The sequence below is a fragment of the Tympanuchus pallidicinctus genome, unplaced genomic scaffold, assembly GCF_026119805.1.
Source record: "Tympanuchus pallidicinctus isolate F22 unplaced genomic scaffold, pur_lepc_1.0 scaffold5, whole genome shotgun sequence".
NCBI lineage: Eukaryota > Metazoa > Chordata > Aves > Galliformes > Phasianidae > Tympanuchus > Tympanuchus pallidicinctus.
The window spans coordinates 71,241,870-71,268,167 of record NW_026294769.1 but is presented as its reverse complement, the minus strand read 5'-3'; the positions used below and the strand labels follow the sequence as shown (position 1 = coordinate 71,268,167).

At 40.4% G+C, this 26,298-nt stretch overlaps 1 protein-coding gene and 1 long non-coding RNA gene across 2 annotated transcripts in view; one reads left to right on the top strand and one right to left on the bottom strand.

The window, feature by feature from the left end:
• LOC128090871 (uncharacterized) overlaps positions 1–26,298 on the bottom strand; it is a 579,571-nt gene that overhangs the window by 209,795 nt on the left and 343,478 nt on the right. The window lies entirely within an intron of this gene.
• The window catches only part of LOC128090865 (uncharacterized), a 28,329-nt gene continuing 5,938 nt past the window's right edge, over positions 3,908–26,298 (top strand). The window contains exons 1-2 of the mRNA XM_052703598.1: positions 3,908–4,403; positions 13,804–13,968. Of these exons, the coding sequence (XP_052559558.1) occupies positions 13,927–13,968 (42 nt within the window). The 5' untranslated portion in view covers positions 3,908–4,403; positions 13,804–13,926. The remainder of the gene's footprint in view (positions 4,404–13,803; positions 13,969–26,298) is intronic.

Below are 26,298 nucleotides of genomic sequence, written 5' to 3'. Positions count from 1 at the left end.
TATTTTGTTGAAGTATGTTTTTTCTCTCTAAAAACTGGCGCATGTGTAGGATTGATAACTGTGCTGTTGTGTGGATGCCACCTTAATGTACTGAAGGTAGTAGTCCAATGCCTGTTGTGCTGTTGTCCATTCAGAAAGGCCATTCTCTGACAGTCACCTATTAAATCTGCATTTTTGCTACTGCTTGGCACAAGTCAGAAACACTGGTTGTATTTTCAGGCACTGTGTTTTCCTGGGGAAGTGGATACTCTTTTGGAAAGCATACACCCTGCAATCACGCTATGCAGTTTAAGCCCCAAAGGCTGTGCTTTGCTGAATTGAGACAAATCATTTCACCCTTGCAGACAGAAGTCTTTCTTCTCATCATTTACATGAGGACAAAAAATCGTCTGCTCTTAGAAGTGTATGAGTTCAGCATCACACCTCCACTGCACCGCACACTGCAGACTACTCGTGGGCTATAGTGAGACCCACACAAGCCTCCAAAATCAGGGCAAGATCACTCTTCACCCACCTTCACTCTTGTATATGATAATAACAAAATTTCATCTACATTATATTCACTCTTCCTTGGTCTTCTTGAAAGGAAAGAATGCTTTTCTACTCATTTCTCTCACTACCAAGTGAAATACACTGAATTGTGTTTATGCAGAATTATTAACCTTGTTGTTACACAGTTTTGCTTGTACTCTCCTTGCTTTCTCACCTTAGGGAGTTCTTCTTGTCATTACTTTTTGCCTTGCACTGTTTATTCTGCATCTCCACATTTCCTCTCCTTCCACCATTTCCTCCTCTTTTTAATCCAGCTTCACATTCCAGTATTTCGTCTGCATTTTCCTGATGTCTTAGAATCATACAATCATCAAGGTTGGAAAAGACTTCTGAGATCTAGTCCAACCCCAGCCCACCCCCACCATGCCACTAAATCATGTCCCTCAGTGCCACATATATCCTTTTCTTGGAGACCTCCAGGGATGGTGACTCCACCACCTCCATGGGCAGCCTGTTCCAATACCTCACCACTCTTTCTGTGAAGAAATTTTTCCTAAGATCCAACCTGAACCTCACCTGGGGCAGCTTAAAGCCTTTACTTCTTTCCCTACATTTTGTCTTCTCATGGTGATCCTCTCTGCTCTAGAGGAAGCAGAACAAAAGGCATCTCTGCAGGAAGGATTTATAGGCATGATCTGAAGAAATGATGGTTCCATCAATGCCTTCAGGATTCATTAAAGAGTGGTAGGAATGATAGATCTGAAAGATCATTAGATTGGAAATGTGATTTTCTTACTCTGGATGAAGAACATGAGCATCTCTATTTCCTTGTTCAATTTTATGTTCCATCTGTCTAAATCAACCAAATTCAGTGCTAGGTATGAATTAGGTTTAAAAAAACCCAACAAATTATAGGACTAGGAGGGTTGATAAGAGGTCACCCTTCCATGCTGCAACAGGATTAAATAAATCTTGGCTGCTACTACTACAAGTTTGTGTAACATCTCAGAAGCTTCTTAGCATGCAATCCTCTGCCCTTGAAAGCAATCTGCATGTGAGCTGTCCTATACATCCTATTGAAAGCTATGTTTGCTTGTCCTTTCCTAGTAGCTAACATACTTCTCCCTTGCTGAAAAGTAAGACTCTTACCTTTTCTTTGCCTGCCAGGCACACAAAGAGCAATGGATAAACATTCTCTACATTTCGACCTCACAGACACTTGAAGGTGACTACAACACGTTGACATAGGTCCCAATTACTTCACTGTTCCTTTTATCAACTATGATTTTTCAGCTCCTTTCTTTGCTCTGTGCTGTCTCGTTGTCTGCCTCCCTGCTAAGCAGCAGTGCCAGACATGGTTCTGTTACTGGAGTGTCCTCCCTACGTGGTTCTAATTTCCTCCAGGGCCTTGTGGAAATTATGGTGTTGAAGAAGCCCATGAAAACCATGTACATTGTTTGCAGCAGCGTCACAAGGTTTACCTGCAGAATAAAGTGACTGTAAAATCTCTTTCTCCACATGAATTCCCTGTGGGGACTCTGTAGGCTGACATTAAGTGCAAGTGCCTTGCTTCAAGAGTAAAACTGTGAGCTAACAAGGTATGATGCAGTTAAACAAAGTCCTACCTTTTTGTGCTTACAGGTAGGCTTCTACCTGTCAGCAGGATATCTTAACTTAGCCATTCTAGACAAAAGCAACTAAAAAAAGCTGTCTATAAGTACTGAATCGTAGAATCATAGAATGGCTTAGATTGGAGGGGACCTTGAAGATAATCTTGTTCTAACCTCCTGCCATGGGCAGTTGCAAACCACTGGATCAGGCTGCCTAGGATCCCATCCAACCTGGCCTTGAATGCCTTCAGAAATGGGATATCCACATCCTCTCTGGACAGCATTTTCCAGCACATCACCATCCTATGAGTAAAAAATTTCTTCATCATATCTAACCTAAGCCTCCTATCTTTTAGTTTGAAACCATTCCCTCTTGTCCTACCACTGTCAAATCGTACAAAAAGTCTGTTCTCCTTCTTCTTGTAAGTTTCCTTGAAGCTGAAGCTCCCAAGGGAACCCCAACTCACCTCTGGAGGCTCATTCCAGAGGGCAGGATCTTTCCTCATACTCTGTGTTTTGTCTGCCAGCCCAACCTGGAAGACTTCTAAACAATCTGAGACATTATTAGGCACTTACCTATAGTGAACAGAGTTGAGACCTGGTACCTGGTATAGGATGAGCTAAATTACTCACCAAAAGTCACTGACTACATTGACTAAGAGTCCATGGAGGTCTTTTTGTCACTCTCATCCCCTACCTGCTGCTCTCTTTCTGCTCTATTAAATACATTGATTGTTTCTCCACTGAGCATCCAAGGCTCAGCTCAGTTATTCATACTCAAGTGTTGAGCATGGTTTCATATTCCTCTGGATGTTCTTCCATCCAGGAAAAAGTGCATTCTTTTTGTTTGCACAGAAAGATAATATTCTCCTTCCAAGAAGTATGTCAGTTCCAGAGAGCTGTTTATGATGCTGAAGCTGTGTTCATTCCCTTGGCACAACTGACTGGGTAAGCAGGTAGATCTCAAAGAAGCAGCAATGGTACTTTCATCACTATTACACTAACTCAGAAGTGCAATAAGCTGTCAACTTAGGCTATGAAGTTAATTTAATTTTTTTTTTTTGAAGTTAAATCATTATAATTTAAATGAAATGAAAAATTCATGATCTACCGGGAAGAGGTTGTTGAATATCTGTAGAAATATATTTCCACAACTGGAGAAGTTGAAGTTGCAAACTTCACAATGGCAATGGAGCATAATAGTAGAGCTAGCAATGTGTCGGACTTCAGTGCATCAGGTGGCACCACACAGACATTTGATTACTTTGTCTTTTCCCAGGGGGATAGGGGAGAGAATTGAAAGAAAAAAAAAAAAAAAAACAAGACAGAACTCGTGGGGTGAGATAAAACTATTTACTAAGATAGATAAAATGAAAATAATTACAATTATGACATACATATATATATATATTCTAGCACTCTGAAGAGCAGAAGAGAGAGAGATGGACTCCCATCTCCCTTCAAAACACTCATTCCATATGGTATCATATGGCCTGGAATATTCCTTTGGCCAGTTAAAGTCATGTCTTTCTTCTGTCTTCTCCAAGCAACTTGTCCCCTCCACCCCTACACCACAGCTCTTCCTGAGTAGGAACTGAGAAACAGGAATGTCCTTGGCTCTGTACAACACTGCTTACAAAGAACTAAAAACATCAGTGCGTTATCAACATTGTTTTTCTCCTAAAACCAAAACAATGCATCAGAAGTGACACTATGAAGAAAAAATCCTCTGTTCCAACTTGGAAAATGCAATGGTTTATGCTTCCTCATATTCACCAGGTAAATTGTCTTTTTTGACCAACCAGTGTTGGATGTTTCTTGTCATCTTCTCCTTTAGATGTTTACGTAGCAACTGTTTTAATTGTTCTATTTTCTTTCCAAGAAACAAAGTTAGGCTGGCTCATAAGTAATTCGTTTTTCTCTCTATGATGTTTGCTCTTCTTTGCTCTTCTGGTACTATCTTCCAACAGTAAAACAGTTACTAGTGGTTGTTCCTGTTGTATCTTATGGCATATTTCATCGGTCTCTGGAGACTTGCACCTAACTGCTGTTTTTCTTGCTCCACAGCTTCTGCTCTGAACAGTTTTTTTCTTTTATTCCCACACCTAACTTATTCAAATATTATTTAAATCATGCTGATCTGCTCTCTTCTCTATGCACCATTAGTTACAATTAAATTGATAACCTGGTTGAAGTCCTTGTTTTTTTCCTTTTTTTTTCTTTTTCTTCAGTCAGGCTGAAGCAAAAAGGCACTGTAGCAAGCAAGAAAGACAAAGCCATCACACAGATAAAGCATTCCAGGTACGTAGCTTAGGAGTTACATAGCAACAGCTGGCCATGAATTACAGGGAGGAATTATCCAGAATTGAGATTGCTCCATTCAGCTAGAAAGTGGTACTCCTCTGAAGCTAAAAATGACATAAAAATCAAAGGGGGCCTAAAATTTTAACTGTGCTTGAAAGGAAAGGAGGGGTTTGAGTAAGTGAGGCTAATGTGAGATAGTGAAAGGCTGACAGCCTGCTTGTCTCACAGGAAGGCAGGAGACAAAGATATGGTGACAGACTGAGATGTTTCTAACTCTAAAGGATGAAAGGATGCAAATTTATGAAGATACACTTAATATTCATGCATTTAACTCGAGAGTGGTTGTTAGACATTGCTCTGGAAGCTTTGTACCTTACAATAAGAAAATAATGCCGTCTGCAGAAGGCAGTTGCATATGTCGTTGCAGATATACGCAGCTACAGGCAGCTGAAAGGGAATTTTGCAGGGTCCAGGTGCCTGATGAATCTATTCAAGCAGAGAAGATGGGACCTTGTAGGTGCAAAGGTAGCTTTTGGGATACTGAAGGATACTCAGAAAAGGATACTCAGGAAAGATACTCCCCCACTGTAGGGGATTCTTTGTTCTCTTACTATGACATAGAAAAACTATGACAGCTCAAATAAAACCTGAGAGTGATAAAAGGACAGAAGTTGGTAGCTTTACACATAATACACCCCATTTATGCCAGAAAGACCTGTAGACAGAACAATGATCATATATGACTCTTTTTGTAGCTGTAGATGTCTATGTTCACTGCAGGGGTGTTGGACTAGATGACCTTTAAAAGTCCCATCAAAATCAAACCATTCTATGATTCCGTGGTTCTCCAAACTTTCATTTTTATAACTCAAAGTCAACAGTTATGTTTTACTTCAGTAAGGATTAACCTGATGGAGTCCAGATTGAATTCCTCATTGGAGATCAATTCGTTTGCTGAGATTCAGAAAGATGCATGAATATCACCTAGTAATGTAGTGCAGGAGGCAAGGACGTACATGCCTATATATATCTTTGATAATCCTGTTACTGTGAACTTCTTGGGGCAGAGGCTGTCGGTATATAAATACAAAAGGACAGCAGTCATGACCCTGAATGGCTTTTAAGTATTTACATAATGAAATAATAGACAACAGGTTTCAGAAAGGCAGACTGCTTATTTTGGAGGCTGGTTTGTTACACTGATTTGTTGTGTCATCACCTTGTCTTGTAAGTCCTCAGTGTTTGCATCAGCCTCTTATCTTGAGTTATAAAGAGATTATAAACTCCTCATTGCAAGGGAGATTTTTATTATACTCATATAAATGGCAATAATTGCACTGGAGCCAAGCAATTCCACTGCTTACTTCATTAATGTAAACAGCAACAATAATAATGATGAATTGATTAAGGCCCATACAATGAAAAGTAACTCAGAGTAGTAGGCTGAATTTAAAGCTGAGATAAAAAAAAGAATCTGATTATCAGCTCAAATTCCTTACAGAGCCATTGATCAGGATGTGGCAAAGTCTCCCAGGAAAAGCAGTAAGAGAGCTATTATTTGTGTTCTTCATGATCAAATAGGATAATATTCAGTGTGGAACAATCAATCCTGCATTAGTCCAGTGGGAATGGACAATAATTTCCATCTGTAATTTCAATTTCAAACAGAGTGTATTACCTTGTACAGAAAGTGCATAAATTTGGAAAGTTTTATATATGAGGGCTGCTCTGAAGGTGATGTCTCCTATTTTATTATGTGGGCCCATAGCATCAGAAGTGGATGTTGGTGGTGTGGCATTTGGAGTTGAACCTTCCTTCCAATATTCCACTACATTTTGTTGCCATGTGACAGATGGCAGCAAAGGGCAGTCTGACAAAATGGCATCTGTCATGGAAGTATGTATGAAGCAAAGGGATGTCACTGAATTCCTCCTGCCAGTGAAATAACACCCACTGACATTAATCAGAATTTAGTGAATATTTCTGAAGACCAAACAGTGGATGTCAGCACAGTGAGGTACTGGGTGGTGGGTTTCAGAAGTGTTTCCCTGGAAATATATAGGAGAGATTACTTTCAGAGCAACCTACATAACTCCTTAGACAGCAGAGATTTGAGGGGAATGAGAGGAGAAGAGAACAGAAGAGACAGGTGGTGCCAAGAACTCCTTGGTTGTCCATGCCTGGATCCTTTGGTAGTTGACCAGAACCCCCTGGAATCCTATAGAGAAGTCTTTTACTAATTTTGTAATAACAGCATTGAGTTTGTCAGTGATCAGACCTCAGACTTTTTGTCTAAGCAATATAAAAAACCAGCAAAGTGATGAAAAAAGCAGGGACTCAGCTTAAAGGAAACAAAAGACAGGAAGCAGTAGACTGGCCAAGAAAGTAATCATCATGAGAAAAGATAGGCAAAAAAATTAATTAATTAATTAATTAATTAATTAATTAAACTACACTGAGGCTAAGGTGAAAAGATGTGAAAAACAAACACATCATGTGAAGCTTTAGAAGCATAAAGCAGCCCTTCATGAGATGGAAAAAGCTGCAACATGCATTTTCAAAGGCCTTTGGGGCTCATGCTGAGAAGCTATCTCCTGTTCACCCAGATGTAAACCAAGCCCTTCTAGTGAAGTAAAGGGATACTGATCAAGAACATGGATGTTTGGCAGTCAGGACCAAGATACAGTTAACCTGAATAAGCACATTTTGCTTGCTGAACATGCAATATATTGATTATGCCTGTTCATTAACAGCTTGATCTGACAAAAAATCAGACAGATGTAATGTGGATGCATCTTGTAGATGCCCAGCTACTCCAACCCTAAACATAAGCTAAGGGATAATGACTCCAGCTAGTTACTACTGTCATGGAAGATGTGCCTAAGACAGCACCAAAAAAATGAAAAAAAAGAATAAGAATACAGTCTCATTCTGTGTGCCTTGTATGGACACTGAGCAGCACAGTGGCCAGCTGCAATTGATGAATTCCAGAAAAAAGGAGAAAGTTTGAGTAACTGAATATATATTTAAGTTTGCTAGCAGTTTTAGTTAATAAGAATATAGATGTTCTTCCCCTTGCAATTGTTTAGCTTGAGTATAATAGCAAAAGTACCCACGTTACAAATCACCAGCATCAACTAATATTTTCAAAAGATAACACAGTAACAGTATCTTTAAACAGAGGAATGGTCATTTTTACAGCCTTCTGCTTTATATAAATGCAGCCTCTGAAGTGGCTCAGTGAGGCCACTGGGGAAGAAACTGTCCAACCTAAATGAGACATCAGTTATAAGTAGTGCTGAACATGGTGTACAGTCTAGGGAGTTAAGTTCATCTCCTGAGTATTTCATAGAAACTGCATCAGGCATCAGAGAGTCCTGCAGGCATTAAGACTGCAAAAGACAGCAATCTTCCTCAAGGGCAAGGAGGAAGATATCTAGAGCTGTGTTATGAGACTGAAATACTAGACTGACAGAAGTTACAGCTCAACAGAGGAGAAACAGTGGTGTTGTGTCAGAGTCTCCATCAGTCGTTACTCAGAGACAAATGGATGGGGCTGTGTCAGAGGAGGGCCATGCTGGGGGGTTAGGAAAAGTTTTTCACCAGAGGGTGGTGGGCATGGAACAGGCTGCCCAGGGCAGTGGGCACAGCCTCAAGCTGATGAAGTTCAAGGAACTTTTGGGCGCCATTCTCAGACATAGGGTTTGGATTTTGGCTGGTCCTGCATGGAGCCAGGACTTAGTGATTTTTGTGGGTCCCTTCCAATTCGGGATATTCTGCGATTCCATTGTTTGTAAAAACAAAACACCAGTAAATTAATAGGCTGAGGATAACAAAGTTGATTTTTGGTCTGCTTAATTCATGTGCACTTAGTGAGCCAAAGTATGTGGTATGCAATTAGCCTTTCCATTCAGTGAGAGCTTTCTTGTTCAAAGGCTTTGGGAGCTATTCTGTGTAAGAACTCCAGGTTTTTAAGCACACTTGAAATAAACTTCCGAAAAATGCAGTGTCTGATTTATTGCAGCCTGTGATCACATAAAGACTGAAGTTAGTTAAAAAGAGTTTGATAGAACCATACAATCATAGAATCTCTCAGATTGGAAAAGACCTTCAAGATCATCAAGTCCAGTCACAACCTAACCTTACTGCCCTAACAAACCTCTGTAAATGATGTCTCTGAGCACCACATCCAAATACTTTATTGGGTTTGAAATTCACAGGAAGTTACTACTTTTTGATACAAAGAAATGTAAGACGAACCACGGGATTTTGTTACAGTGTGCACAAGTTTATTACAGAAGAAGCTGAAATTAGTGCTAAAAGTAGTGGAAAGCACAACAGTGTAGAATAAAATTCTAGCAACATTTTTTAAGCACTGCAAACCTCATAATTAGAATGCTGGAGCTGGTCTTTAGCAGTGATTGAAGACTACAGTCAGACACTTGGAAAGCATGGAGATGATAAAAACTTCATGCTGATCCAATGGCTGGGAAAGATAAAGAGTAAAGAACCGGGCTCAAGCAGCAAAAGAGCAGCCAAGGAGCAGCCAGCTGTGATGTGAACCCCAGGGAGGTTTGGAAAAACAGCCAGGATGATACATGAGGTGGGAAACGTCAGCTCTAATCAGATGGTTAGGAGCTGCCTGTGGCAACAACCCAAGTATCTCCTTCTAGAGCCAGCTCAGAAGGTTTTGGAATTGAACTCTTGCCATATGTATCACAGTAAAGCGATGTAGCCCAGTAGCTATGATCTCTGCTATTACTACTTAAAGGTCACAATATTTGCCTTGATCTGACAGTCAAGGTTGAGTCAGACCACACTGAGGATTTGCCTCTACTTACCTAGGTTGAGCTGATTTTAACTCTTGTTATGACTGCAACTATCTAGCAGTCATATAATTGGCCTGCATCTGTTTGAGAAGAGAGGATGAAGAGAACCTCATCACAAATATCACACTGCACACGGCAGATATCTCAGGATTTGGACAAGTCATAAAATCCCATCCTCAATTCTTCTTGAGGAACAGATCAGCTGCAGGATACAGCCAGATGCTGGAAGAGTGAGTAGTACCAAAGGAAAAAGGAGGAAAATTAAGATTTTTTTTTAAAGTGAAACTTTCATGTATTAATTTAGGCTATGTGTGCATATTTTCATAGTTGAACACCTCTAGGTGTAAGAGGTCACCTAGCCTTCTTGTGTACAGACTGTAACTACTCTGTAATTCAGCACATTGCATACAATGGATGCAGTTAAAATTATTTATCATCTTCATAAGACAATCCACTCTGACTGGATTTGTCCCTGATGTCTACAGTGATGCATAATGGAAGGCAGAAAACAATACACGTCTGCTTGGGTGAGCATCTGCTTACAAAAGGATGTTGTTCGAAGACAGTGAGATCTGAGGGTGTCTGAAAATTGTGCATGATTTTATTTATTGTATGAAAGCAACCCATAAGCTGATTATCCTTCATCTCCATTGTGTTTCAGACTGCACTGTCATTTCTCTTTTGCTTTTCCTTTATTCTTCATCCATACTAAAGATTTTGTATATTATTTCTTTTGAAAACACAAATCCTCTTTTTTTTCTTTGTATCTTTCCTCAATAGACACCTTCTTTCCCCCACACACACAATTTTTGAGAACTGTGCTTGAGGCAATTTCTGTTTTTTTTTTGAAGTCAGGTGAAAAGTCAGAACAGGGCACTGGCATAAGGAGCTTAAGCATGACTGTACTATTGTTGCTGTATGTGCACACGAAAGCATTTAAGAGAGAGCTCATGAGTTGATGGTTCATGGGGAAGTGGGCTGCAACTGATATTTTTGAAACAGTCAAGTTAGGTAGATCCTTCAGGAAACCTCCGCGCCGCTTTGAGATGTTGGCTGCCATTTTGGAATACTTTTTGGATCTTTTAAGTTTATACTTTTAAAAAGATTCATGTCAATTTACACAAGCAGGGGTTCCCCAAAGGTCTTGATAATTTATTGGTGCATACCAATACTTTTTATTTGACTCCTAAGGCAGAAAGTCCATTCCAAGCTCTGATTTAGGAAGATTTTAAACATAATGTTGGCTCACAAGCTACTTTACTCCCATGAGCTGCATTACACTGAGCAAGTGATTTAAAAAAATGTGCTTGGGCATTTCTTGCTTGTTTTTAGTATTGAAATCTCCCAGCCCAAGCAATTCAATGGCAAACTGTAAGCACATATCTCTTCTCTGTTCATTTCAGTGCAACTCAGCGGACTTCAAACAGCAGCAAAATACATCAGAGATAGAAAAGTATTTTAAATGAAAAAAAATCAATAGCCCATTTTCATGGGGGTCAAAAGAGTTGTCCTATGGACCATGTTATCTATGGAGTGGATCCTGACACAGTCAATGGAAAGTCCTGAAGTAGAATGATAACTAATTTAAACAACTAATTCCTATAGTGCTGTGCTTAGCTCATATATTTGTGTTTACAGCCAAATGAAGAGTTTATTGTTTTATTTTCTGGAAAAGTTTTATTTCCTCTTTTTATTATGTTTTGGTTTGTAATTTTTAAGAGACAGTGGGACTGCTGAATCTTTCCATACATTACCCATCACAGTCTGCAAGGACCTATCCTGAGCAGTATTAGCATTGCCTTATATGTGAGGTGCTGCCCTGTATGATGAGAACTGATCAGTGTGAATTTTTCATTCCCATTTTGTTTTCTGCATGGACAACAAACACAACAGTATCACTGCTCTGGATTTTCCCATAGAGTTTTCTCATGCAGTTACATGAAATCATGTTCACAGGTATAATCTGAATGATATTAAGGGTCCATATACTATCTCCATTGTCCCACACTGTTTGGATGTAGTTTGTCATGGTTACTGCTGAAAGCTGATGCTCATATACAGCTCCCACAGGTTCCTTCCCTGTGACAGTCCTGCTACCCAGTGCTAGATGGGAAACATGCATAACACAGCAGGGATGATGATACACTCACTATATTCACAGGGGAGATGGTTCCCCTCCAAGAATAAACAGCATAGTGAGAAAACATCAGATATTCATTTCTGACCTTGAAAATATTCCCCTACAAAAACAATACAGTCCCTGCAGATTGAGGTCATGGACTCTTGAAAGCAGAAGAGAGTTGCTGGTGTCACCAATGATACCAGTAACATTGGTAATCACCCTTTGTTGTAAAATTGAATTCTCTCATTGTACAATCCGATAGTGACCATCAGTTTGGGGTGGGTAGATGCAGTGCTCAAATCCTTATCTTTATGCTGTAACCTCCAATCCTGCTAACAGATTATCTTCTACACCAGACCCTCTGAAATATATCTTGCTCTAGTTAATCCAACAGCATCAGGGAATATTTTGGGACACTGGCAGTAGGATGTCTGTGCTACTGAAATGCCGGAATGTTCCCTGACATGCTTTCAGTTCATAGTTCCTGGGAACAGACCGGCACTTAGGAACTTCCAGGAACCATGGAAAGGAGGCAGTTTGCATGCAGTCACTCTCTTTTGCAGGCTATACACTGTATTATTATAGATATAGTGTGCAACAGGTACATTGGCTTCAGTATACAAGCACATATCCAAGCATGTTTCATTTTTTTAAGTATAGGTTTAACCTGATTAAATTCCAGTGTCTTTCTGAAGTTCTCCTCTTTCTTCCCTGGATGCCTGGAACTGAACTTATCAGTTCCTGCTGGTTCTGATAAAAGCCCCAATCCTCTTGTTCAAGATAGAAAAGAAATATAAATAGGCTCAGGAACCACTCTATGGTTACTGCACAACGACCAAAATTGTGAATAGCTTTGCTTTCCACAATAGAACAGCTTAGAAAAACATCAAAGACAACAGTGCTGTGAACATGACATTCATCAGTACATCTGATGAGAGGCTGAAAATAAGCACTGATGCTGCCAAGCATCTGTCAGTGGATGTGTTGGCATTGGCCAAATGGGAAACATCTGCATCTTATCCAATCAAGAATCTGTAAAATAGATGAAAAAGTGTGGGAATTAGGATTTTCTCTTGGAAAAAAAAACAAGAACAAAAAGACTGGTGAGTGCTACATTGTACAGTTCAGAGTGTCAAGCAATTCTGATGGCTTCCTATGGGGCTATATTATAGAATAGCAAAAATTGCAGATGGTGGGACACAGGAAGAAAACACTGAAGTAGGGCTAGAGATAAGTGAGACTGCATGGCATCTAAGCAGCTCCAAATTAACAGTCAAAAATTATGTCATGTTGTTGCTGATTTAAGAACTTGCTGGAAGGAACAAGCCTGAACTCGGATGCTCATTTTGCCATGCAGAATGCCACCAACTAACAATGAGGACTCACTGACTATGGCTTCATCCAGTGCCTCCAAAAGGGCTGCTGACAGGGACCAACTGTTCATAGGATGCAAGATCCTAGGAATCCATAGGATGCATCCTAGGAAGCCAGATCCTAAGAATTTGCTGACTTTAGCTTAAGACAGCAGCTTTGCTGTCACAGTGGAGACACAGCATAGATCTGGTCTGTTCCCACGTTTCACTTTGCAATTTCAAGGTATCCAACACTACTGTTGTTCAGTGGTTGGTCAGAGCCCACTCTCACAGAATCTGCTAACTGAACTAATTTAGCCATACTTCTATTGTCACCATCTTCTAAATCTGGTAGGCTGGCTGTCTCTTGCCTTCAATTCCTCAATTTCTTCTTTTTCCTTTTGGGCACATACCTGAAATTGGTCTCAAAGGACCAGGCTTAGGGCTGTTGTTAAGATGTCCAATGTGACTGAAATTTCTTAACAAGAATCTTCTGCTCTGTGTAGTGAATGTGCAGATTCGGTGCATCCAAGTGGGTGGACATGGCTTTAAATGCCTCTTGCTTCACATATCTCACTGTAAGCTACTAGACTGATCTTATGCAGTCTACCATACACTATGATTTGGATGTAATATAACTGACAGGGCTTTCAGAAATTCAGCATACCCAGAAAGCTCATCAGTGATCCTGATTGCAATCAGATAATTTCTACTTACATGCTGAAACACAGATTTCAGGGCACTGTTTTAGGAAAAAGCACCTTAATTTAGGGACAGGCATGATTTGAGGATTTTAGGGCTGTAAGCAGTAGTGCAAAGAGTAAAGAGAATGTAAAGGACAAGCATGGAACATAAGAAAATGAAAAAAGAATGAAAGGACGAAAAAGCACATAAAAAGAGAAAGAGAACTCACTTTAAGATGAATACTTAAGCTGAAGTAAGAATATTACTCTGTAATGGAGCAAGAAGAATATAACACATTTGGATTGGATTGGGTTGGTTATGTTTTAGCACACAGAATCTGCTCAGGACCCATCTCCCTACGTGACCACAGAAACGTTGACACTAATCTCCCACTTCTTATCTCTTTGTAGGGTTTTTAAGCCTTTCAGTCCTCCTGAGTGAGCAAGGTGCCTCTTCTCCACACATACTGCCAGAGCAGCTTGAACACCACGGAGTAACCAGATCTCACTGATAGGAGGAGACACTTCTCAGGAATGATAAAACAACGAGCAAAGCAAGAACTGCAAGGCCGGCTGGTAAGTGTGGGAGCTGTTCTAATTGATTGTACAGTGGTCTGCTTAGGGAAATGGGTAGAAATTTTTATGTTCTAAAATGTTACTCTGAGGAAGCTGAGAACAAGCCATGAGCTAATGCTAAACAGGGGAATCAATGCAGAGCACAGGTGGAATGAGACTATTAATAAGACCAAACTTGAGAGCAAATCAAATGAAAAAAGATATTTTCTAGTTGAGGCTTTGCACGGGCTCTTGATTGTCATAGTAATGGCAATGGAGAGATTAGAAACAATGAACTGTTCAGCAAGAACTGACTTGAAATCTTTCCTCATGGAAGCATCTATTTAAAAGAATGGCTGAAACTGAACAATTTCTAGAAGAGATGTGTTGCGAGATATTTAACAGAGGCTGTAAACCAGAATAAGTGATCTTCAGAGCATGTAAAAATTGAAACTAAGTCTGGCAAAAGATGCCAAATAAGCTTGCAGTCTCAGTTCTAGCCGTTGCTAGCAGGGTGACAATTTCACACAGTTTGAAATGGACTGTCAGGGCTCTACAGATACTTTCATCTGCAGGGACCATTTTCAGTTATGCAACATTCCCATTCGGTCTTTGGTATCTTTCTCTGAAGAACTGCTTACTGTCAATTTTAAAGGAAAAAAACCTGTAGATGTGAATGAAAATGAAGCACTTCCCCCCAGCGCTGCTGCATCTCTGACAATGTCTATTCTTCCTCCTCAGTCTTCTAGGATGGGTGCCCAACTCTGGAGACCTGTACAAAACTAGATGTAATTTTTAACTGATAGCAGTAAAACCTTTTCACATTCCTTCTTATTACATTTCTTAGAATTCTGTCTATACATAAAGCATGTTTATAGCTTTTCCTGAAAAATGTTCCTTCTCTGGTGAAATCCCTAGTGTCTTCTGATAGATTAGAAAATCACTACTACTAAAATAGACTCATTTATCCAGTCACATAAGGAGCTCTGAAGCCAAGATACAAAATAACAGCCACCATCAGCTTTTCACTGCTGGGGAAAGGTTCCAGGAGAATTTTAAGCCTGATTTGCCTAATTTCCTTAAGGAGATCTAGAAGATCCAAGGATTGAACAAGGCGATTAATGGGAAACAGATGAAACTGCTGGTCTTATTCCTATATGTGAAGGCATCTAAATGGGGAAAAGCCCAAAGGAAGAATATTAGGCTCAGGGAATTTGTAAGCTTGGTTCTTAGTGGGTAGTTTTTCAAATGAGGAAAGCACTTCAGATGCCTGTTGGAGAAATGGGGAAAAAGCTGACATTTCTGTTCTGCTATTAGAGATGCTAGTCATGCTGCTTTCCTAGCACGTTGGTGCTATAAAATTCTGGAACAGCACACAAAAATATGGAAGGGCAAGAGGTATGATGCTGAGAGTGAAACTGTGTAGCACAGAGCGCAGGGCACGTTCTCTTCCTGAGCAATGCAAACCTTTTATAGCTCATTAGGACAAAGAAATCTTCAGGGCCATGCTGTGAGACATACTGTGCCTGTTGGTGACTTTGCAGGTGTGTGGTACTCTGTAGCTTCTTGGATGAGACCAGAGCAGACTGTTTGTGCCTCAGTCACACTGTGAGGCCAGCTTTGCTGCTGCTGTCACAGAATAGAAATGACAACAGAGTTCTAGGAACATTTCCTACAAGTCTCTGACAGAAGCAAGAGAACATTAAACAGGAGCAACACACACTTTCCAATCAGTACCTTGGTTTTATGACAGGATGTTTGATGCTACTCTTCAGGCTATGGAGATGTTTATTTAGTCCTCTTTCCATGCAGGAACCACACTAAGAGTAGTTGGTTTTATTTTACTTTTCTCTTGAGGCAGAGCACTTGGTTGAGCTGAGTTTCTGTTGATTCCCTACAACTTTCTGGAAACTGCAATGAGAAACTGCAATGAGAGAGAGGAACAAATGACTTGCAGCACATCAGGAGGACTTGATTTGTCATTATTTAAAACTCATATGTGCAGCTTAATCCCAATTTTGATCTAAAAGGGCAATAGAAAATAAAATCCCTGCATGTTCACCTTACATCTTACACACATCTCCGGTACACAAAATGCTACTCATTGGTCTGATATGGCTAAAGATTGTCTCAAATGATGATGCCGATAGCCTCTTCGTATCCTCTATAATTCCTTCACCCTTTCTGGAAGGAAATGCTTACAAACAGCCCTGAGCAGGAGGTTTATGGAGGATGATATGATACGCATGCTACCAATTGTCCTATCCAAGAAAAAATGTGCACAGCATCCAGTTTCCAAATATAGATAGTATGGTGACTTGAAAAGGATTGAAAATGAGTAATAATTCAGTCCTGAAGTAAACCATTTTACAGAAGCATAGAATCATTAAGGTTGGAAAAGACCACTAGGATCTAAGTCCAACTGTTGACCCATCACCACCAAGACCTCTAAACCATGTCCCTCACTGCCACATCTGCATGTTTCTGGAAAACTTCTAGGGATGGTGTCTCCATCACTTGCTTCAGTGAAGCTTCTTTTTAGTAGGTGTGATGTGCCTTCATGAGTCATGCTAGGTTTCTCTATGCCTCTGTATTTTTTTCTGTTGGAAGCAAAACTGATGGGAAGGACAGACGGTGGATAACTCTATTTAATGTGGAAAACTTCCCCTAAAGATGTTCCTAGAGATGGGGAACCAGCATCCACTGCTCCTCCATAGTCAAGGCCCTGCAATGCCTGTTCACACATACTTGTGCCTTTATGCATTACTTATTGGATATCTCATTAACGCTATAGAGGAGCTGATATTTAGTTATTAATCCAGATGTTGAGAAAATAAAGCAAATTGAGCTGAAGCTGATTAGAAAGCACCCCCTATGACCTCTGACCTGTTAAGAAAGTGCTATGTACTAATAGCTTTAACTTCCCTTCCTATTATGCTCTGATAGGATTTGACTTTCAAAGCACTCTGACAAGGTGAGGCAGTAGGCTGGTAAATTGCAATAAGTAACATGGACACAGAGGTTTGGAAGTCCAAAGATACATCCATCTGATGGCTAAGGCAGCAAACTGCATCCCTTGTCTTCCCAGATCTGATGTGGGGAGAGAAACTATCTCCTCCATGAGTGAACTGCAGGAATCAGGAAATTCTGGTGAGACAGAGCAAGGTTTTCAGAAGACTAGAAGATGGTTATGGCATGCTAGGAGGAAGAATCTGGGTGGTCTGGGGTCTTCGGGGGATAGAATTAGTGGTGGGATTTCTTTATGCCGGATATAAAATTGTCAAAGGTGCTTTTGACAGAGCCCAGAGCCCAATTCTACTGATACTAAGTGTGCAATTTTACTTAATGTGGAAAATACATCAGTTTTCCAGAAGCTCGGGAGGATGCAAAACTCTACTAGCAACTTATTTTGCAGCCCTCCATGAATTTCAGAAAAGGGTAGATTCTGTGTTCACCCTTTTCTGCTAAGGGAAATTTGATGGAACTGTTTTCATGTATGCAGTGATCTCCATGTGTCATTATCTAGCTCTGGATCCTTAGCCACAAGGCTTGCCCGTTGGCCACGAGGGATATCAGTGGGAGGCTGCACATATATGATGAGCAGGACAAGTAGAAATTGTGTAGGATTTACAAATAAATGGAGAGGAGGAGAAAGACAATTTATTGTGTGTGCCTGAACTGGATCACTCAGTAAGCTGAGGATGAATATAAAATATGTTTTGCAGAATTGCCAGAAATAGAAGTATTTTTGTCAGATCAAGGTGCTTGTAGCACCAATAGTCAGCAGTTTGGGGAAGTCCAGACTTTGCAACTTTTCCCTCTGGGTGTGGAAATAGTGAATACTGCTGATAGGTAGAAGCTTTTAAAAAGTTTGATCTAAATTCCTGCCACAAGGTGAATGTACAGATCTGAAGAGCCTCATAGAGAAGAGTCTTGAAGGTTCTGAATAGTATTTAATGGAGTTGTTATCAAGAGACTGCCTTCATTATTATTCAGCCTCATATTAGTTTGGGTGATGAATACATGCAATTTGTAAAAGTGTGTGCAGGAATTTGGAAAACATCTCCTTCCATTCTGTTGAAATCAAGGGGAGTGTCTTCACTCATTGCAAATGGTTTATGATCAAGCTCTTTTAGGACCTGTAGGGATTCCTCAGGGCCTGTCTGTGCATTGCCACATACATATTGCCTTCTGGTGACACTAAGGACCTTGTTGAATCAGTTCTAGCAACCACCAAAGTTAATGGAAAGATTCCCACTCAGCAATTTCTGAGTGCTGTGCTGCACACCTCAGCACAGAACAATTACATACTAGGAAGGTCTCTGATAATATAATGAACTTGACTAGTGGCATAGAGCACACTGGAGAAGCTTGTGACACTTACTCTTTAGCTGCAAACCATCCTCTACAGAAGAACTGGAGTTATGTCCATGCCCAGCCAGTCAAGTAGCAGGAGAAGGGCTTGTGAATTCACCAAGGAGCAACATCTGACCATGAGCCAGCAGTATGCAATTGTGGCCAAGAAGGCCAACAGTACCCTGGGATGCATTAAAAAGAGCATGGCCAGCAGGTCGAGGTTGGTGATCCTCTCACTCTAACCTGCCCTGGTGACTCCACATCTGGAATATTGTGTCCAGTTCCGGGCTCCTCCATTCAAGAAAAAAAGGGAAATTCTTGAGAGAGTCCAGAGGAAGGCCATAAAGATGATGAGGGCTCTGGAGCATCTCCCTTATGAGGAAAGGCTGAGAGATCTGGGACTATTCAGTTTGTAGAAGAGAAAAAAAAAGGGGGATCTCATCAGTGAAATATGCATAAAGGGTGGGAGTCAAGTGGATGGATGGGGCCAGACTCTTTTCAGTGGTGCTCAGTGACAGAACAACTGGGGAAATGGGAACAAACTGGAAGATAGGAAGTTCCACATTGACACGAAAAAATCTTCTATTCTATGGAAGTGACAGAGTACTGGAACAGGCTGCCCTAAGAGGTTTTGGTGTCTCCTTCTCTGGAGATATTCAAAAACCACCTGGACATTTTCCTGTGCAAGGGGAACCTGCTTTACCAGGAAGGTTGGATTGGTTGATCCCTGGAGGTCCAAACGAGTCCTTATGATTCCTTGATTCTGTGATTCTGTGATTTCCTGAAGAAGCACAGGGCTGCCTTGTTCCTGTGGTGATGCTGGAAAGCTGCTATTCAGACAGGCCTCAGTTACTTGCAGTGAAATGTGTTTAACTCTCAGGAGAAAACCTATTTTCTTTTCCATCTTAACTCCTGAGTGCAAAGCTATTCCCATAAGTTAAAAAAAGAAAGAAGAAAAAAGAAAAAAGAAAAAAGAAAAAAGAAAAAAGAAAAAAGAAAAAAGAAAAAAGAAAAAGAAAAAAGAAAAAAGAAAAAGAAAAAAGAAAAAAGGAAGAAGAAAGAAGAAAAAAGAAAAAAGAAAAGAAAAGAAAAAAATAAAGTATGGAGGTGAGTAAAGGCTTTAGAGTTCCCAGGAAGCTGGCAGTCAGGAGCAAATGCCAAAAGTCCACATTGAAATGAAGAGAGCTCCCTTTGAATTAGAGTGCTCATTGACAAGTAAGGGCAGAGTCATTGAACCATAAAGAATTCTGATGCTCCCAGGATTGGCAAAACAGGTGTTCCTTCTCCCAGTGACTGTACTTTGCTCCTACGTCAAGATATAGGGGATGGAACAAGAGCTACAGCTGCAATGGGGCTTTTGTCTGTTTTTAAAGTGGTTGTCTCTCATCCAAGAGATGAGCACAGAGTCAGAGTAAAGCAAAGGGTCTGTTTATCTATCCAGATTATATGAAATCATCTGCTAATCATTGAAAAAAAAGTGACTCTTGACTGTCAGACTAGAACATTCTAAAAAGCACAAGGCTCCATGAAATGCTAAGATCTTGTACCTCACAGGTGAGAAGAAACAAAAATTGCTTCTACCGTTCAGTGGTACAAATTACACTGAGAGTCTATATGGTACCACCAGTGACACGTATGGACAGGAAAAGCAAGTTCTGCTTCAGAGTTACACCAAGTCCTTAAAACAGGGCCTGCTGCAACATTACTGTTCTATATGTCAAAGAGAGGACAGAAGAAAAGCAGTGCGGAATTCACCAACCCTTAACTGACCTTTTAGTAATAAGCTCAGTGACATAATACTGCTTAGCTTCTTGAGCTGTTAAGGATTGGGGAAAATCGCTTTGTACAGTTTTACTAGAGATGTGTTCTTGTTTTTTGAACCAACCACTACCAGAGCAACATATCTCCTCAGAGAATTTTGCACCCAAAAAGCTGCATGGGTAAAAAAAGTATCTTTCTACATAAAAGGATCAGAAACTGATAGAGGATCTTGAAATCCGGACCCAAAGGCTCCTAAACGCTCCTGCCCTTCCCAGAAATATTGGCTGAACCCTGAGTCTGAAACAAGAGGAGAAGGACATAAGCTCCCATGAGCTTTGTATGCCACGAAAATTCTGAAGGGGATTTTAGCAACTCATAGCACAATGCTTGTCTTCATACTGTGACTGTATAACAGGAGCATCTGGTTGGAATCCCAAGTGTGCCACTTGGATAAGAATTTAATTCTCAGTAATTCACAATGAAACTTCTTCAAGATTTCTTTAGCTGAGACAAATTGGTTAGCAAAGGTATTATAGCATGACTTGTCTGCCATAGCTCTCCCCACATGCTTTAACCGTTACAAAATATCTCTATATGCAGACATGACTGAAGAGGCATCTTTGTGTTTGGATTATTTTTTCCAAATGTAGTCTGAAATTGCTATTCTGATTGATTCCTCTTGAACAGATGGGCATTTACAAACATTGTTAGATCCAAGGTGGAATCTGTTTTACCATGTATATAAAGAGAAAGGAGTCCCTGCATTGAGATATTGTGAAGTCCTTATATCCTTTCCACCCTAGTCCAGCCTGTTTTTGAGAGATTTAAATGATACCTGGCAGCTAATTCTGTCCTTTAAGTCAAGTCATTCAGTTTAAGTCACAATTTCTGGTAAGTTTGGAATCTATCTGAGCAATCTAATCTAGCTCTAGGTGCCCCTGTTCCTTGCAGGGGAGTTAGACTAGATGATCTTTAAAGGTTCCTTCCAACTCAGATGATTTCATGATTCCATAATTCTATTTCATCTGTTTTTTTTTTTTTTTTTTTTTTTTTTTTTTTTTTTTTTTTTTTTTTTTCAGTAATGTTCTCTTAACAGAGAAATTTTTTTCTTGCTTGTGGTTATTTTCCTTTGTTTTCTGTTCAGTGAGCACTGGTACAGATTTTGGCAGTGTCACTGTGTAATCACGCTGCATTTGAATGGGTAGACATGAATGGAAAGACTTGAATGGGCTTTGCTCCTATGGTAACAGGTTTTTAGCTGCAATTGTTCTTAGCTATTTGAAGGTGCCATTAATTTTGTTTCCAATGGCCTGGTTATCTATGCGGCCTGGGCTTTCTGAGACTGGATCTCAAAAGGGTCAGGGCTTCAATAAGCAAAGTTAACAAAAGTGAGTAACAGAGAAAATGAGATCAAGCCTTTTTTTTTTGTCTTTTTGTAATCCTGGATGAGGTGGTGGCCAAAGCAGCCCCAGCAGAGCTAATGGCACCTAAGATGTCACTGCAGATTGTGCCAGCCTCAGTGATTTCCTGTGTAGGGTCTGTCCAACAGAACTGTGACCCTTTCTGCCACATTCTGACTCCCTTCCACAGCAATATGCCCTTACTTTGAAGGCAAGTGAAGTTCCCACCGTGCCAATCTGCTGCAGGGATCTTCAGTTGCTTCTTGAAGACATTATGTCTGCGGCTACATCAGCAGAGCAGGTCGGGTTACAGCTTAGATTTTGGCAATATCTACAACTCTGGGACTGTGTTTAAGGTCACATTTCTGTAGCGGTGCTTGCTTTCATTTAATCTTGTTTGCTCTGACGTCAATGCAAATGTAGCAGCAAGACCATGCTGTTACATGGTGTTTTTTTTTTTCTCTCTCTTAAATCATGGCTGTTTTCTTGTGATTGAACTAGATTTGCTATGGAGAGGGGCGGGTTGTTTTAGCAGTATAGTAGCTAATGTGTTGGCATATTCTATCCAAATAGCATATATGCACTTAATAATTCTGCTCAATTGCTTTTGTTCTAGCAGCCAAAAAACTGAGTTCACTGTGAGCTGTGTGTGCCTGCATCCTGGTGCGATTCAATCCTGCATGCTAATGTATTAGCCCTGCCTATTTTATACGTAAACAATTTATTACCTTCATATGAATTAAATTTTCATGACATAGATTAATGCATTCTGCCTACCATCTGGAAGGTCCTACAGCCTTCTCCAAATGGTGCAGGGATCTGCGTGTCATTGAAATGAAGCTCTTCCCAGAGCACAGCATAGTAGCTAAATAACGGTGCCCAAGTTTTGGAGCACTGGGTAATATGGAATGAAGCAAAGAGGGTCTTGTTGAAGCTAGAGGTAAATTTAAGATGGAAGAGGTTACAGTGATTTTCTTGAGCAACTCAGCACGTTTAACAAATTTCCAATTGCAAAATGTCTAAAGGGCATCCCCTGATTGCAAGGCACAGAGATGTTCAGTGACTTGACTACTGTTGTGGAGCAAGTTCACAGAAAAAGCAGCAACAGTTCCTATGTCCCCTGCCTGCCCACTGCACTGCTCTACAAAGCATCCCCTGTTTGAAGAGAGAAAAGGAGAAGAGTCAGATAATAAGCTTGAGGATAAAAGAAATGACATCAAAATCTTTTAACATCCATGCCATTAATGGATGAGAGGATGGACTGTTGTTGACTCTTCTGGCCTTAAACGCTGCAGCATTCAGAAAGGAAACTGTAAGTTTTCAGGGAATTGGAAAGCTGTGGACTTTCAGGTCATGCTTAATCATTTTGTAAAAAGAAGCTCTATTTGTAATACGCCCGCCGTCAAAGCATCAGTGGATTAACGGGAGTAGCAGGTAATTCTGCTGCAGCGTTGCTACTGGTAGAACACTAAATGCTGCCGATAGCTTAACAGGAACATTTGAAGAATGTATTTCTGAAGTGACAGTATTAAACGAGTAATAGATACAGAATGTGGGTATGAAAATCATCCCACTGAGTAGAAAAAATATTCAGGGCATGTCCTATCCATTAAAGAGATGAGAGCTACTTCACAGGCTCTGCTGCAAGCTCCCCAGTCTCTATTTTCTCTCCTTTACCTTTGCAGTTTCCTTGTGCTTACTGAAGCCACAAACTCACTGAAGTAGGACAGGATCTGCTGACAGATGAGTCACCCACTATCTGAAGTAATGCCTGAGATATTTGTTTTCAGATGGTGCAGACTGTTCATCTGTCATTCCTATTGAGGTAGCCTTAGATAAATGGTGCACAACTGACTGCCCAAAGCCTTTTCTACTTCAAGGAATCCTCTGGTTTGGTGAGAATGGACCTAAAAATTCCAACTGGGAGCACACCCTAACTATGATGTGAGGTCAGCATGGGCTGGAAGTAATCTCAGCCTCCTTTGTTGAACCTGTGGAAGTGCTAATGTAGTAGTAATGGATGAGGAAATGCTTTGAGATTTGCAACAGGAAGATTTTGGTTTGGGATCTCTTTATATTAAATTGTCCTTGTCAAAAGGCATCTCCAAGACAAAGACCCTTATTGCTAGCCTGTATAATCATGACAATTTTTCACTTTTGCTTAATCGGTTTAAGAAAGTAAAAAAGAAATATATCTGGCAGAAATAATGCCCTCTCAATGATGTGAAGCCATGGGATATGGTCTGTCTTATAAGAAGTTAATTTACTATCCTGTTGTATTTGAAAAATGATAATGACACTGTTGATATCTCCTTTTCAGAAGACAGTGATATTCCATTCCATTCCATTCCATTCCATTCCATTCCATTCCATTCCATTCCTCTCCACTCCACTCTACTCTATGCTACTGTACTCTACTTTACTCTGTTCTGTCCTAGCCTGTTCTATTCTATTCTAGCCTGTTCTGAACTGTCCTGTTCTATTTGGAATGAAACATTACAAGAGAGAGCTGAGAAGTAGATGCTTGTCTCCCAGAGCATTTCTGAGTGCAATGGATGAGTGGCATACAGAGAAGTGGCAGATTGAATGATTACAGAGCTGTTTTCACTGCCTCCAAGGTGATGGCCTCTGTTATCAGTAGGAAAGGGCAAGATATCAAATTTATTCCCAGACAGGAGTTTCTACTGTAGCAGATAGCTTTACTTCTCCAGTTTTTACAGTGCCGAATTCAAAATCAAGAAAAACTGGCAGGAAAGAACTCAGTCTCTTTGTCTCTCTAGTTCTGCTCATGCTGCTATTTTTGTGGACATGTAAGGCAAGCAGGAGCTGCTGGTGGACAACAGGTTTGCCATGAGCCAGATCTTGTGCCCTTGTGGCCAAGAAGGTCAGAATACCTTGTGTTAAAAAGAGCATGGACAGCAGGTCAAGATCAGGTCATACCTGGATTACTGGGTCCAGTTCTAGGCTCTCCAGTTCAAGAAAGATGAGAAACTGCTAGAAAGAGTACAGTGGAGGGCCACAAAGATGATGAGAGTCCTGGAGCATCTCCCTTATGAGGAAAGGCTAAGAGAACTGGAATTGTTCGGCCTGAAGAAGAGATGACTGAGTGGGATCGTATCAACACTTACAAATATCTAAAGCATGGGAGTCAAAAGGATGGGACTAGCCTCTTTCAGTGGTACCCCGTAATAGGACAAGAGACAGTAGGCACAGATTTGAACTGGGAAGCTCCAGACAAACATGAGCAAAAACTTCTTTACTCTGAGGATGACAGAGCACAGGAACCGGTTGTCCCAAGAGGACGGGGAGTCTACCTCTCTGAAGATATTCAAAACACACCTGGACACTTTCCTGTGCAACGTACTCTAGGGAACCTGCTGTAGCAGGCGGTTTGGACCGGATAATCTCCAGAAGTCCCTTCCAACACTTGGGATTCTGTGATTCTGTGATACTGCTGTGATTTGCTCCACGCCAGTGGCAACAGTTAGATTTGTGTTAGTGCTGTAATGTCACACAGGAACACAACGCAGCCCACAGCCTCATAGGTCTGGGATCTCTATCTTGGGTCCAACTGCATGTGCAAACCTTCTCTTCTCATAGTCTTGTTGAAGGGTCTGGGAACTGCAGGTGCTCAGGTCTTTGGGGGGATATCAATCTCCTTATTTTGACAGCTAAGTCTAAGATTTGTGAAGCTGAAACTTGCATCTTCAGTTACAAATTTAAGAAGTATGAAGCCAGTACTGCAATAGAAAAACAGGTCATTTATTTTTGTCTTATGTCTGTATTTAGAAATCTAGTATTAGTTGTTCATTTTTTATAAATCTAAATAAGGAACTATATACCAATTTAGATGTAGAAGTTAGATGTAGAAGTTAGTTTAAGTGGCATAACTCTCGTCAAAGAGTGTCAATAGGAAGTCCAGGACTGGAGTCCTGTAGCTCCACTTCTTCTCTACAGGAATATTTTGAAGAGCTACCTTCTTCAGCAAAGCTAGGTTATGCATTGGGAAGTCTTGGAGGGTCCACAATTGGAAAACTGTTTGTATCTGCAAGGGTAAATCTACCCTGAATCTATCTTGCAGGGTAGATTTCGTAGGTTTAGTAGGTTTTCTAAAACTGAAATGGGACTCTTCTTGAATTCAGAAAGAAACTACAGAAGTAGTGATAACAGAAGGAATGAGACAATGGTGAATTATATGAAATGATTTAATTCCTCTTAGGATCTCCCTCAGTTTTTGAGCAAATATTAAATATGGTTTTATGAAATCATAAAGTTAATGACTGCAAATACTAAGTCATGTCCAAAACTCTATAATGATTCTATGAACTATGAGAGGGGATCAGATCAATTTTACAGATGGAAAACAGACTCAGAAAGATGAAGCATCTTCTTTGCCATTCCACAAGCAACTTGTGGTGAAACAGGGTTTGAGGTAGGTCTCCTGATGCTGAGCTTGAGCTTAGACTACTCAGTGTCTTTTCTTTGTTTTGTTTTGAAACTTTTCTTGCTATCATCATATAAAGATAGTAAGAAGTACAATGGAAGGCGAATTGTAACAAAACAACATACTCCACCTTGGTATTTGCTTACATTGAGGTTAAAGTCATAGAATCATAGAATTGTAGAATGGTTTGTGTTGGAAGAGACCTTTTAAGATCATCAAGTTCCAAACCCCCTACTATAGGCAGGGACACCTCACTCTAGACTAGGTGTGATATTAACATTGCATCTAGGTGTGGTATTAACACTGTCTTCAGTACTGCTAATTACAAATACTGTTATACTTTAGTATCACCAGACTGATGAACCATCTGATGCCCTAGAACCCCCTGGC